At 35.4% G+C, this 16,005-nt stretch overlaps 1 protein-coding gene across 3 annotated transcripts in view; it reads left to right on the top strand.

Moving 5' to 3' along the window:
* Positions 1-16,005, top strand: part of LOC123318087 (protein winged eye) — a 101,367-nt gene that overhangs the window by 21,298 nt on the left and 64,064 nt on the right. For all 3 annotated transcript variants that reach the window (XM_044904785.1, XM_044904784.1, XM_044904783.1), the window contains exon 2: positions 3,970-4,096. In XM_044904785.1, the coding sequence (XP_044760720.1) occupies positions 4,003-4,096 (94 nt within the window). In that variant the 5' untranslated portion in view covers positions 3,970-4,002. The remainder of the gene's footprint in view (positions 1-3,969; positions 4,097-16,005) is intronic.

Here is a 16,005-nt window from a genome sequence, read left to right as displayed (position 1 = left end):
CCATTGGCTCATTGAACAGAAGTGCTGAGAAAGCTCAGATAATATCTCTGTGAATGAAAGTGCTTCGCTTCGGAATATATTGGAACTACGGGGAGGATTTTTATCTCTGCAATTACGTTGCTTCAATTTAGAAGTGATACGAAGGAACAAACCACAGTTCTTTTAGCACTACGTTTTTATTGAGGGACATGCCAAACAGCGTGAAAATTACATGTTTAAGAAACTAAAACATAAATGAGAAAAACTTCAATGCAGATGTTCAATATATAATTTTTCATATACTATTGAGGAGTTTATCATTGGCCCTTCACGTTGCTTGGAGAGTAGTTAAATTTTCAAATGGCAACCTTTACTTTCTGTGTAAGAAACGGATAGACTTTTATTATATACAGAATGTGATTGATGCGGGCGGTTTCTCCTCATGAAACTTTTTTTGATATAAGCATCAAGGGGTTAAACTTATTGAATTCGAATTTTTACTTCTTCTCGTGTACATTGGGCTGTGACATATGCTTTAGGAGTGACTGCTGTTTTTGAAGTGTTATCAAAAACATGCTTTTATAGGGTACTGATGGATTGAATATGAAAGAACATACATGTTCAAATGAAAGGAAAATCATTATTTTCCTCGTTATTTTCAACAAAAATTGGAATTGATTAAGTTTATCCATTGCAATAAAAGAGGGTTGATGAAAAATTCTCAATGACTAAATTATGCTCGGCACCTTAAGCTGCATCCATTTCTGGCGAAACAAGGAAGGGTTGCAGAAAACTCAACTTCCCTTCACTCCTCGTAGAAGGTGTATGACAATCTCCTAAATTGTACATGAAAAGTTGTGTATTTAATAATGAAAATTGGCCATTCGACAATTTTTCTATAAAATCGTGAAATATGAATTTTATCCCAATAAGGTAATAATATTTTCGTCATGTTAAGGTCCTTAAATATTCAATTCGAACTCTGGTGAGCTCTAGCTAGGGATGATATAAATATAATGTTCTCAACCAGGTCATTACTAATTATTAGGCCAACCATTGAATAAAAAAGCTGCTCTAATAATGACAAATGTTCTGAAAAAAATTCAATAATTTCTCATACTTCCTCCAAGTTCCGTCACTCGTTTGTCCTATTTTCGTCATAGGTATATTCATGTTCCTATTTCCGTCTTATAAACTGATTCGTCCAATTCACAATAAAAAATTAAATGGAGGACTGGGATGACAATTTTATTATTGTAAAAACAGAACATTCAAATGAATAAAACAGAAATTGAAATAAACAATTCCAAAACATTAAAAAAAACACTGAACAAATTATTAATTCTAATAACTTATTTCTTTGGTAATCAGGAAATATCCTTGGAATTGATCATAACCGGTTTTCCAATTGAATATCAGCCACTGACTAACGCTTTTTGTCTATTTTTGGAGCCTGAAGAAGTATATCGCGAAATGACTAACTTTCCAATGAATTATGTTCCGTATTTCTTTTAAAATTATTTTGATCGACTTAAATTTTGAATTATTCAAAGCATTTGAAACAAACGAAATGTTATGACGAAATTAGCTCCTATACGATATGTTTGGGGAGTCCGGGAGAGTTGAACCCATTTTCACTCTGAAGCCACTTAAGTTGAATCTATAAATGGTAGCAACTCTTTTTTTTTTGCATGAAGATATCATGCCCAAATAGGTAGCGATAGATAATAGTAGAGTGATGGTGAGATGAACATTTTGAGAACAGCAATTCTTTTTTTAAGAAACGGAAATTGGCTCATGTCTCCCTAACCCATGGGAGAGTTGAACAGGGGGCGAGAGAGAATTGACCATAAGTTCGTTGAGAAGAAAACAATTTCCAATGATCAACGATTGTCTATGTCTATATCAAGGTTTTCATCAGCGTATGAAATACATATTTTCTATTTCAGAGTCACTCTCACTTATTTCCGAGATGTTTCTTACTTTTCTGGACCTCTGAATATTTTTTATATTTATTTCTATAATTCAATTCTCTTTTTTCGAAGCAAACTATTATCTAAGCTCAGTGTAGGAAACTTGGACCAGTGAGTCTCCCGCACTCCCTTTTAGTATATCCAGCAGATGATTTCTTGATTCTTTTACAACTATTTTTGAAAAGGCTCATCGTTTGTAAAACAATATCAATGAATGAGAGCAATAAAACTTAAATAACCCCACGCACCTATTAAAACCCTTTCAGTCCTAGTAGTTTCACTATGAAACCACCTCTAATAATATATATTCCATGTGTCCCTATGGTTACATCTCAAAACAGCTGCAACAGTGGTAAGTCAAAGGCTTCCTCTCGGATTGGGTTGCAATAGTATGCAAAATGGCGCTGTACAGCGTGGAAAGTTGGTCTTTGCTTAGGTGACAAAAAAAAACGTTTTCTTGCCTTCCACAAGAAATAATAATATAACTTGTATCATTAGTTGAGTCCTGGTCGTTACATGTAGAAATAACCATTAAAAAAAAAATTGCAGATAGATATTCAATGAAATATATTGAATTTCATGTATTCTCGACCTCAAAATATGAGTTTATTTTGAATGAAATTTTTTAATTTGGGCCTGAAAGGGTTAAAATTTTCAGACAGTGTTACAAATCGATTAGGTACAAACAAGAATTATTCAATTTCTTACTTCATAACTGTTCTGATGGCGGCCAAAATGGAGCCGCCACTAGTCTTGCCTTGTTACGAGTACCTATATCGCAAGCTATTTACGATACCGGTAGCGCGAAATTTGAATTGAAATATTTGAGGTGGTTCAAGTCTCCTACCTGAGCAAGTCTCCCGGACTCCCCCTACCATCTTTTTTAAATTAAATTTTTATCAATTTGAAATAAAATCAAGGAACTGTTCCGCCATGCTTACGTCGCCATCTTGAATCAACTTGATTTTATATTGGTAGAAAATTAGCAATAGTATTAATAATAAAGACTCCTATCAGTCCTACCCATGAATAAATATCTGGAAATATCTCTAAAAGAGCTGCATACTATATTTCAGCGTCTATCAGCCTTCGTCTGCTCTTTTTAATGAGAAATATTGTAAAAATTTTACTTGTACATCTAGGAAACCTAAAAATTTAATAAAAAAAATTTCCATTTTTGAAGCAACTATTTATTTGGGCGAAACTTTGTCTAGGGAGTGGGAGAGTCTATTTATGCATGATTGTCACTATCACAGTCTTTGTTATTGTCACTATTTTAATAATAAAATCGAATTGAATCTGCACATTTCTTCTGGAGCATTTTTGCAATGTTAAACGTTGAAACAACGAAAGACTATGCTGATATAATGTTGAGACTGTGATAGGTAGTGCAACACTGACAATCATACATGAGTAGACCCTGAAAATATAACGTTACTCATCAGAAATATCATATTGCTTAGGTTGACTTATACTAAGAAAAATTGCTCTTTAGACATCGCACATACGAGAGTTTATTGTTGCAAGTTTTTTTTTTTATTTTAGTCCATAATTTACATTCTATATATCGTTTTCTACAACGAATCATTTCACTCAAACTCTTTGTTTCGTCAATCATCAATTATATCTGCTGAACATGCAAAATTGTAAATCACGCTCATTTGGATCATTATTACCAATAATCAATCTTTGAATCGAGTAAAAAATATGCATCATGTGTATAATAACCTGAGACTTTTCTCACTGTCTGGTCTCTCATTATTTGATTTTGAGATTCGACGTCATTGCTAGTGCCCTATTATGATTTCCTCTAAACCTAATTATCTTGGTTTTCAAGTATATGTATATCCTCGGTGTTGTCAAAATGAAATCGAAACCAACCAGACAAGAGATTTTTCTCGATAACAGCTGCATTCCCACAATAAAACTAGGTGAGGAACAATAATTTCCTCTGATCTCTCTGGTGTAATCTCATTAAAGGGAATGATTCGTCATTTAATGCAGCTTTTTGTTACAGCTGATACCTGATTCAAAAAGGTGCTTTTCTTCGATGTTGGGTAGCCCCGCTGGGCCAGGGGCGCCCTCGCAAAGAGGGCTATGGACTACTGCGCCGCTTTCGTCGGCCACCGGGTATACTGCTGATGGTAAGTGTGAAAATTTTGTGAATCTGAATTTTCGGGAATTGCTGAGAAAATATTCGTCGATAGTGTTTCAATTTTTGTCCTCTGTGTTTAAGGATGAAAATAATTTTATTTCGAGTGTTTCCTTTTCGTGATTACAAAAATTCACGATTTTGATCTTTATTCGCGAATATCCCGATTTTTAACGCATAGTCAAATTTCATAAAACTAAGGGGTTCATAACGAAAATACAGGGTGTATTTGAAGGTAATGCTTCTTTTCAACAGGAAGAAGAACTGGTCAAAATGAAGCGTTTCACCAAAAAACATCTAGACAAAACTTTCAAAATGACAAAGTTGAAAAAAAAATCGAAAATTATTACTGAAATAGATCCTAATACGACCCTAGACCGAAAATGGAAACTTAGGATTGCCGAATTGTTTTCATTATTTTTTAGTAACTTATACGATTTTATGAAATGGCTCATACCAACTGACAAAAGAGATTTAGGACTCAAGTGTAAAAAATAGAGTAATACTTCAAAATCTTACCAAACAAATTCGTCTTAATTATTCACGATTTTTTTCACAATGGGCATTACAATCTTCTCGTTCGAACATACCAACAATCGTCGTAAAAATGCATGTACAACAATTATGATTCTTTCAAAAGTGACTTGATGCATCACTCCGATGAACTTGGTACTGAACCATTCATTGTCCAGCCATATGTTTAAACATCCTGTATAGGGAAAATTCCAAAAATCGTCGTAAAATGGGATGGAATGGGGAAACATCATAGCACTTTTTCAACATAAGTAATAAGTAACATAAGCACTTTCAAGAATGATTTTCTCAAACGTGAACTGATGCATCTAATCCAATGAACTTGGTACTGAACCATTTCATTGTCCAGCTATATGTTTATGTCGGTTATCATATAGACAATTTTAAGTTAAACGCCTTATTTTAATGAGTCATACCTTCTGACAAAAAAAGCCTCACCTTTGAAAATACCCTGTATAGGGAACATTCCAATAATCGTCGAAAAAATGGGATGAAATGGGGAAACATCATAGCACTTTTTTAACATAACTAACATAAGCACTTTTAAAAAACTGTCTCGATTTTCAACTTTTTTTTTTCACCCTAAGTTGTACGATACAACAATTATGATTCTCTCAAAAGTGACCTGATGCATCTAATCCGTTGAACTTAGAACCGAACCATTCATTGTCCAGCCATATGTTTATGTTTTGTTTCGTTTTTGCGATTCCGAAGTCACCTTCCACAGTCCCGTGCTTGCAATTCAATGAAATTTTGTCGAACTTCTAGGGGTTGTATCTCAGCCATCTTGGATATTTTATGAAGACAATTTTTGGTTAAACGACTTATTTCGATAAGTTCTACCTTCTGACAAAAAAAGCCTCACCTTTGAGAACACCCTGTATAGTGTAAGCTCTTTAAACCATCATTTATCGAGAGAGGAAAATTTGAATTTTTGATGTTAAGCGATGAGGAATCCGCAATAACTGTCTCGTTCTAATTATTTCACGGATCTACTGAGCCGTCAAATGAACTTCTTTGTTAACGCATACTAAATGTGAACTGGATTGGATTCTTCATTGTTTGTTCTTTGGTTGGTTGAATGGAATTCAAATCTTTCACCTTCAGAGCCTAATGCTACAAGGAATTATTGCAAATTGGAAGAATTAGATTGAAACTAAGACATAGGTACCTATGCAGTGAACGATCATTTCTTGTGCCATATGGATACATTGGTTTCGCTATCTCTTCTTCTATTAATTTTTGATCATTACGTATGTTATGTAATTGAGTTTTCCTAATGTTCCATCTGAAATTTCACAGACGTCTCCAAAATCCATGACATGATTGTATTGTATTGTCCATATTCTTCCTAGATCACAAAATCTTTCATTTTTCATTGCTCGAATGTTTGAACTTGTTATTTATTATTACATTCACATTTGTGGATCCTTTCCCATTTATATTCTATTGAAAGCGGTTTTTTTTTGCACTATTAGAGTCATTCAGGGCAACTGTGCGCACTTTTCTTCACAAACCTTTTAGGGCTTTCACTCCCAATCTCTGAAACAAAATCAATTAAAAATGAAATCAACGATTTGCTCCTGCGTGAATTCTTGCACTAATTTGTCAGGAGCAAATTAACTAGAAAAAATTGTTGCCTGACAATGAACTCAAAATAAATAACGTTGAAACTATAATTCTTCGTAACGTTTCGGAGTCTATATCAGACTCCTTCATCAGACGAAAAAATCTACTTTTGAAAATCTTCTGGAATTGTCGCTTTTTGTCTGACATTAATTGTCAACACACAGAAACAGAGACTGCACAGAAACGTTGATTCATTTAATTTTGAAATTACCGGATGACAGTTCCTTCTTCAATAAATTGATCCAAATATGATCTATTCCTACCGAACAATTTGCCAAATTATTATCCTGATCTAATAGAATACACGTAGACTCTTTCATTTTTCGTTTATAATGGTCTGGTTCTGTCATTAAAATTTTTGTGTTGTCCCAATCCATCATGTGGTCTCCCGTATTAGAACAAATGTGATCTGCGATTTGCGATCGATTAATTTCTCTATTTTTAATATTATTTTTATGTTCGCGTTTTCTTATTTCTAGAGGTCTGGACGTTTTACCACAAATACAGGGTATGTTGTAAATACAATTTTTTTATTTTTGTTTTTCGTTCAAAGGTTTAGTTTTTGTTAATATAGATCTTAAATCATTTTGCGTTTTAAAAACAGTTCGTATGTTGAAAACAGTCTCACCTTCATGTGTAGATGCAGAGATAATAGATTGATTCCAAAATTCCTGAGAATTAGGCTACCATTTCGGAGTAATGGTTCGGAAAAGATTAAAAACAGGTTCGGTTATGCGTTGGTAAGAGAAAGAATAAATTTTCTCAGATATAATAAGGTAAGATTTCAACAAAATATATTAAGGTTAGAAGAAGAAATTTTCCGTAACCTTTCAAAGGAAGACTTTGAACATATTTTACATTGTGTGAATATTTCGTATTTCCATGAATATGAGAAGAGCAAACGATCTAATTTCAAAAAATTTAATATACTAATGGAAGAAAACCAACAAAAATTCAACAATACAAAAATCAGTAACAACTTCATTAATAAAACGGTAATCAACTTATCTTCACGAAATTTGAATGAAAATGAAAAATTGATATTATCAAAAGGACTCAATTTTGCTATAACTCCAAAACACATTCCAACATTAGATATAATTATAGCTATTGAAAAAACAGCCCAAAAACTTCCGCTTGATAAATCGAATGAATTTAGAGTACTAAATAAATTGTTACTTGATAAACCTTTTAAAATAAAACCAAATCTAAATAAAATTGAGAATAAAACTATAACTTCATTAAAAAATGATAATAACATTAAAATTTTACCTGCCGATAAAGGAAATGCAACAGTTATTATGGATTCAGGTGAATATAAAAGAAAACTTTTAGAAATTGTTGATGATACCGATAAATATTCCAAAATCAAAAAAGATCCAACTTCTCTCACAGAGAATAAAGTGAAGAAAATTATTTCAAAAAATTCCAAAAAATTCACATATGCTCAAAAGAAATTTATCACACCATCTTATAGCAAACCCCCACATTTATACGGCCTACCTAAAATACATAAACCTCTTATTCCTTTGAGACCAATAGTAAGTTCACTCGGATCCCCCTGTCAAAATTTTGCTAAATATATTTTACAATTTTTGAACCCATTAACAGGAAAATCAACTAGTTTTTTGAAAAATACTCAACACTTTCTTGAAAAATTAAGAAATTCTAATTTAAATGCAACAGACATCTTAGTAAGTTTTGATGTAGTAAATCTTTTTCCAAATGTTCCAGTTGATAAAACTCTTGAAATAGTGAGAACAAAATTGATTAATGATAGAACCATTTATGAAAATTCGAAATTGACTATTGATGATATAATGGAGATATTAGAAGTTTGCCTGAATTCCACATATTTTCAATTAGATGATGTTTTCTATAAACAAAAATTTGGTATGGCTATGGGTTCTCCTTTATCACCAGTAATGAGTAACATATTCATGGAATCTTTCGAACAAAAATATATAGACACATACCCACTAAAACCAAAGACTTGGTGGCGATATGTAGACGATATTTTTGTGATTTGGCAACATGGTAGAGATGAACTAGAGAATTTTTTTGATCATATCAACAACAAAGAACCTACAATAAAATTTACAATGGAATTAGAGCAGGATAACAAAATTTCATTCCTAGATGTTTCAATAAAAAAGTTTCCGAATTATTTTGAAACGAGCGTATACCGAAAAAAGACACATACTAATAGATATTTAAATTTTTATTCCAATCACCAAGTAAGTGTCAAAAGAGGTATCATTAAAACACTTTATGATAGAGCTAATTTAATTTCATCTACACCCGAAATTAGAAATAATGAAGTTGACTTCATTAAACATTTTCTTAGGGATAATCAATACCCAAAAGATTTTATTGAAAAAACAATATTAAATTTAGAGAGAAAAATGACTAACCAAAATCGTAATAATGATCAGGAACAACCAACAAACCGTCAAGAACAACCAAATTTGTTGAATGTAATTCCTTATGTTAATGGCCTTTCAGAAAAAATAAGAAGAATCGGTTCGAAGTTCAACATACGAACTGTTTTTAAAACGCAAAATGATTTAAGATCTATATCAACAAAAACTGAACCTTTGAACGAAAAACAAAAATCAAAAAATTGTATTTACAACATACCCTGTATTTGTGGTAAAACTTATACAGGTGAAACGTCCAGACCTCTAGAAATAAGAAAACGCGAACATAAAAATAATATTAAAAATAGAGAAATTAATCGATCGCAAATCGCAGATCACATTTGTTCTAATACGGGAGACCACATGATGGATTGGGACAACACAAAAATTTTAATGACAGAACCAGACCATTATAAACGAAAAATGAAAGAGTCTACGTGTATTCTATTAGATCAGGATAATAATTTGGCAAATTGTTCGGTAGGAATAGATCATATTTGGATCAATTTATTAAAGAAGGAACTGTCATCCGGTAATTTCAAAATTAAATGAATCAACGTTTCTGTGCAGTCTCTGTTTCTGTGTGTTGACAATTAATGTCGGACAAAAAGCGACAATTCCAGAAGATTTTCAAAAGTAGATTTTTTCGTCTGATGAAGGAGTCTGATATAGACTCCGAAACGTTACGAAGAATTATAGTTTCAACGTTATTTATTTTGAGTTCATTGTCAGGCAACAATTTTTTCTAGTTAATTTGCTCCTGACAAATTAGTGCAAGAATTCACGCAGGAGCAAATCGTTGATTTCATTTTTAATTGATTTTGTTTCAGAGATTGGGAGTGAAAGCCCTAAAAGGTTTGTGAAGAGATGCAAAATCCTCCCAAAATAAATTTCAATCGATATGTGCGCACTTTTGCCTTTCAAACCATACCCTGTTTCAAATGTTGAAGCTAGGAAAATTATAAAACATATTCATAGGATAGAGAATTTTCTAATCTATAAGAAAACACAAAAAAGCAAACAAACAAAAACGTTCTTTTTTCCGCAAAAAAAAAAAATAGTGAAAGTCGGAGTGCGTTCACATGCCCCGTATTGCGGGTAAGTGTGCGCACCCTCACGGGGTAAGTGAACGCAATGCTTAGTGAACCACACAATCAAAACAAATAACAAAATAATGTCATCAAAATGTTACAATATTAGAGAAATGCTGTTTATTGTCAATACAGAAGCGCCTTTTTACAAGCACTCCATTATTGTTCGTGCCACAATTCCTGGTGAACACAACACTTGATACATTCCCCCGTTGGTGGCTCTTCATATTTTTCCGAACAAATGGGACAATATTGATCGAGTCTTAACTGAGAAAATCAACAATGTCATAATTTATTCCTCACTGAACTAATGCCCATATAATGAATCTATGCGCACACTTTCCCCAGTAAGCCAAAATTTGAATTGACGTTCTTATAGAGTTGAGCAGCTAAGAGAAGCTAAAATTTTTTATTATATATTTAGATTAATATGCCCATGATCGAATAAAATATTGTTTAACACTGTCGGACTCGGAACTTAGACCCGGCAGAATTTGCAGTGACGCCAAAAATTAACAAGAAAACTAGTGAATTTGATTGATCGCAAATAAAAAGTTAACGAAACGTCGCACGGCGCACTCCTATGAAAAACTAATTTGGGGATTCTGCGCCCTTGCTTCACCCAAATGAACCCCTCTTTCATACATTGCATATACGCACTGCGCACACTTACCCACTGCGCTCAGTAACCCCGAATGACTCTACATGCTGCGTATGGATTATTTTCAAAAGAATAAACATGAACTTCAGTCTCGTTGTAATTCAAGATGCACCATATTTCCGCCAAATTCTCATCCTGTATCTTGAGTCTTGAGTAATTCGATATCTCGGTGTTAATGTCGGTTTTTATGAACATGCGGCTACTGCTTTCTGAATCATTTCGACGTCTTGGAAGAGTTGCAAGGAACTTTGTAACCCGAAACGCCGTCGTCAACTCAAATTAATTAATAAAACTTGAGTTACTTGGGAAAACAGAAAAAGGTTGCGGTATTTCAGTTTGAATTTCAAAAAACTCCTTGAACCCACTCGAGATTTTGCTTATCGTCATATTTTTTTGAAACAACTAAGGTAGGAGATACGCCTATGAATATCAGTATGGTCGTCTATCGATGTACCTGATGTATGCCGCTCAAAAGTTGAAGGTATTTTTAATTATCTTCTTTCTAACTTGACCTATTGTCTATGCTAAGCCACTGCTAAGAATAACAGTTCTGTCAGTTCAGCTTGACATTAGCAACCATTACTTCATCAGCTTGCCGACGAAATGCTGAATTGCACCTCCTTTCTATACCTACTCAGAGTTCTTGGTGCGGCTTTGGACCCGATCGAGGTACGGTGGACCTAATTTTCAAACTGCGACAGCTGCAAGAGAATGCCCGTGAACAACAATCAAAGATCTATACAGACTTTATGGATTTAAGTAAGGCCTTCGACACGGTGAATCGAAGAGCGCTATGGAAAATCATGGGATGTCTTGGAGTAACCGAAAAATACTTAGCAGTGTGTGAAAGCCTCCATACCAACAACAGCGCTAGAATACAGCATGATGGGTATAAAACCGACCATTTCTTAACCAACTCTGGAATAAAACGAGGCTGCCTGCAAGAGGTGTCGGAATAAGATCCAAATTTGATGGAGGCCTGTTTAACCTGAAGCGCCTCAGAGCAAAAACCTGTAGGTACAAAGTTTATCACGGAACCTCAATATGAAGGCGACTGCGCACTTATCGATAGCAGACCAGAGGATCTACAGATAATGCTGGACACCTATAAATATATATATACGAAGCTTTAGGCCTTAGACTCAATATAGACAAAACCAAAATCCTGGTAAGTCCGCCAGAAAGCCTTCGAACACATATCAGCCTGGAGAATGAAACTCTGGAACAGGTCGAGCAGTTCAAATACTTGGGAAGCTTCATAAATACTAGGGCTAACCTGGACACAGAAATACAAAACCGTATCAATTCAGCATCACGGGCATTCTGAAAGCTAAAGGACAGAGTGTTTCAAAATCACGTCCCAGACAGCTATTCACAAAGTAGTGATCCTCCCAACGCTTCTTTACGGAAGTGAAAGCTGGACTCGCAACAACGTCATCTAAGACGAAGCACATCAGCTTCCACAAAGTTTCAAATGCAGGAGTCTTGCAGAAACGAGGGCCTGGCTCAGATGGAGCAGCCTTATAAAAGGATTCAAGTCACAAGACTCCTCAAAATATAGCTCGGAAACCAGGAGGCCAGTATAAGCGGTTTAAGGATATACAGCATCAATCTCTTAAATCAGTTAATGCCATTCATAACTGGGAACAACTAGCGTTAGACAGATGACAGTTGAGGTCTTTGGTCCACAGCTATAATGCGGCATCCAGATCTGGTTGGTGACTATCCATGCCCAGAGTGTGGAAGGATCTGTAAGTCACGGTGGGGTCTCTTCAGTCACTGGAGGGAACACCTGAATCTCGATAACGAGATTCAGCAATGAATCAATGAGAGTTCTTAGACATTGACATATGTCCTGTTTCTCTAAATTCAGTATTCGGGACTGCAAATTGCAGTCAACATGCGTTAGAGAAGAGAAGAGGTGGACGCGTTCCAACTTATAGTAAAGAGATGACGTGGTATGCGTATAAATTAATTCTTATTGCTACATTCGCATCCACTCTCAGATATAGGCGTTATCTTTTTCTCATTAGTATTACACATAAGCTTTGTTGTTAGTAGGAAAGGAAAACTTTGAAATGGACTTGTACATGAATTTCACAACCAGTAACATTTTGTGGAGTCTTCCTCCCTATATATTCACCCAAGATATTATCTCATTTATCGGAATATACTAATTTAATAAGCATTAAGTGGAAGAGGCAAAAGGGGATAATAAGCTGATTTAGAGGTTTGGGGAATCTCTTCGAAAATTGCTGCACGTATATGTCCGCGGAAAATGCTAAACGGAAGGCGAATAACCGGAGCATAAGCACCTACTACTCTCGACTCGGAAAACAGTTCGGAAATAAGAAAAGCTTCAAAAATTCGAGATTTTGAGACGCGAATGTAAACGCATCCAGCTTTACCTAGGTCCTAGAGCCTGTCGTCCTAGCTGTTGTCTTTTTTTATAGTCTCCAAACTAAACCCAAACGTATCTACTCACTTCTGACGTGGGCTCCGATAGAATTAATTTCAGACATCAGACGTCACAAACTTCAAGACCGACATCTAGTTAGCTTTGGAGATCGTTTTACACGGTCCCCGCCAATAAAAAGAGCCGCTACTCAAAATCACTCTCCATTCCCGCCGAAGCGTAATAAGTTGCAGGCGCACTCGAAAATAGAACGAGGTTGACAGAAAGTCGCCCGAAATTGATGGACCAATTCCGGATGGATATGAAGGAGTGATCTCCGGTTTTACTGCCCCATCTAACGGTAAATGATCGAAGCAATCAGGCTGTCCATTCCGGGATTCCAGAAACAATGGTTTACCGCCCGCATGAATTGCTATTCTCGGAAATTGTTTTACGCTTTCAATGGACGCCTCGCGGATAAGGAGTATGAAATTACTCACCCTCGCATTCGGAGAAAACAATTCTTTTATGGGACTCATTTCACGTAGCTTACTTTTATGGATTGGCTAGAGACCGTGAGATAGATCTGAACCGAAACCAATTAGGGTACAAGTCTAATTTATCAGATGAAACGTTGTTATGATCGCGCCACTTGCGTCTCCGAATGAAAAATAGTGGTTTGATGGAGGAAGAATGTTATTTTTCTATTTTTTTTTTGATGTAGCAGGAGGAAAATCTGCAAGACAGACGAACACACCCTCTCCTGAGGGGGAACGTGTGGGGATTCTCACTCTCTTGACCTCGAGTCCCACTAAAAACCCTAAACTGCTTCTTCATAGGTTCCGGGCATTTTGCCTACTAACCAGTTGACTCTTATGGTTTCTGGACTCTCACACGATCATAGTCGTCTTGATAGTTGTATGCTGCCTATATCTTTTATAGGTTAAGCTTTTCTTTGGTTACATTTAAATCCTTAACTGATCTCTAGGTCTTCGGTGGTAGGTTCTTGACCTTCTAGCTTCTTCTGTTGGATCGTAGTCGACTAATCTTCGTAGTTCCTCATTTGGATGTTGTTTGGCTTTGTCGAATATCCTTTCCGCCTTTCTCTTCATAAATTCTGTAACTGTTTCCCATTCCAAGTCCTTGTAGATTTGTTTATTCCTAACAAACCAGGGTACATCCATCGCCATTCTAAGGAGTTTATTCTCAGTGGCCTGTATTATCTTGATGTGGGTCTTGGCTGTGAAGCCCCATGCCGCCGATCCATATGTGAGTTGTGGTCGCGCGATAGTTTTAATCATCGTCAACTTGATGTTCTTATTTATATGACTTCTTCTGCCTATGAGTGGATAAAGTCTACTCATTGCGGCTTTTGTTTTATCGACTGCACATTTGATGTGGTTTTTCCATGTTAGACCTCTGTCAAGCTTCACTCCTAGGTATGTTGCTTCATTTTTCCATTCAACCTCTTCTCCATCAACTTCAAGGTTTTCTTTCATCCTCAATCTTCTCTTTTGCAGTAATATTGCTTGAGTCTTTCTTCCATTGATTTGGATTTTCCATTTGATGCACCATTTGAATAATTCATCTATGGCTTCCTGCAGTCTCTGGTGTATGATCTCTGGGCGTCGATATCTGAACGCTATTCCTGTATCATCTGCGTACAAGGTGAGCATATTTCTAGCATTCTTCGGGATATCATAAACGTATATTACGTAAAGCAGAGGTCCAAGTACCGATCCTTGAGGCACACCCGCTTCCAATTGTCTGGTTGGAGAGGATGCTCCATCTATCTTCACATAAAAGTTTCTATTTCTCAGAAAATTCCTTATAATCTTGCATAGCTTGGTCGAATATCCTGCTTTTTTCATCTTGTAGATTAGGCCTTCGTGCCATACTCTATCAAAAGCTCTCTCGATATCCATCACAACTAATCCTGTGGCCTGTTTGGTCTGCATTCCTTCGGTGACGTATTCTTTGAGCCGTAGCAATTGGAGTTCAGTCGAATGTTCTCGTCGAAATCCAAATTGTTCGGGTGGAATTATCTTCAACATTGCCGTTTCCTCATTCAGCCTTTTAGCGATAACCCTCTCGACGATTTTTCCTAGTGCTGATAATTTCTATTTTTCTAGAGCTGCTTACCACTCTTATCAGTAAAAAGAGCGGATTGGTCTATCTTTGTTCTGGACCCGCCCATTGACAGTTTTTTCTAATTTGTGTTCGGTGTCTTTCCTGGAAAATCTTCAGTTGAAAAAATTATGATTGACCCACCCCCTAAAATAATCGTTGTCGATGGATTTTACTGCCCGCAATATCCCAGATGATTAACAAGCGCCAGAAAGAATTGAAATCGTATTGATGTTTATCTATTATACAGGTCGCCTTTTTTTAATCGTACCTACCACTATTGGTATCTTGAAACCGGTAAAAGAGAAGAAGTTGGTTGAAGTAGTGAAGGAAAGTTGCCCATTTTGGTGAATAATGAAACGGTCCTTTCAGATCGTAAATATCATAATTCTATTTTTCAAAGGCGCACCTGTATTTTTTCAGGGAATTCGGGTAGGTTTCATCTTAGCGAGTTCAGATATACCTATTTACATGACGGCTCATGAAATCTTCTCCCTAGAATAGGGTCCTGATTTCATTTATGTTTGTGTTTTGAAACGGTATTTGACTTGAGTTTAGAAGATAAAATGAAAAATAAATCTACCTTGAAAACTCAAACTCGAAATCAAATCGAGTTCAAATTCAATATGATCAAAATTAAAAAGCAAAGAAATAAACCGAATAGAATAACGATTGATACATTTACTGCATCTATTCAGTAAAACTTTTGAGAATGTGGAAGGGTTGTCCAAACTAAAACATTCTTCGTAATTCTCCCGGTATGCACCTACTACCTAGCTGAAAATTTCACATCCATCTGTTCAAGATTGCGCACTATCACGTGTTCACATTTTTTTGATGGTTATAACTCCAAAGTAGTTTTTACGCGTCTTTTATTTTATTTATTTATTTATTCAACATACAAACAGGAACCCCAACAGAAATACATCCAATTACAAGGGTCCACAACAAATTATAAAGATTATGATCTAGTTAACACGGTCAACAACACAGAAGGAAAAAAAACAATTAGCAAATAACTACCTACTACAATTATAAATTAAC

Source organism: Coccinella septempunctata, chromosome 7, assembly GCF_907165205.1.
Source record: "Coccinella septempunctata chromosome 7, icCocSept1.1, whole genome shotgun sequence".
NCBI lineage: Eukaryota > Metazoa > Arthropoda > Insecta > Coleoptera > Coccinellidae > Coccinella > Coccinella septempunctata.
Note: the sequence above shows the minus strand (reverse complement) of the source record. Positions and strands in the feature narration are given on the sequence as shown.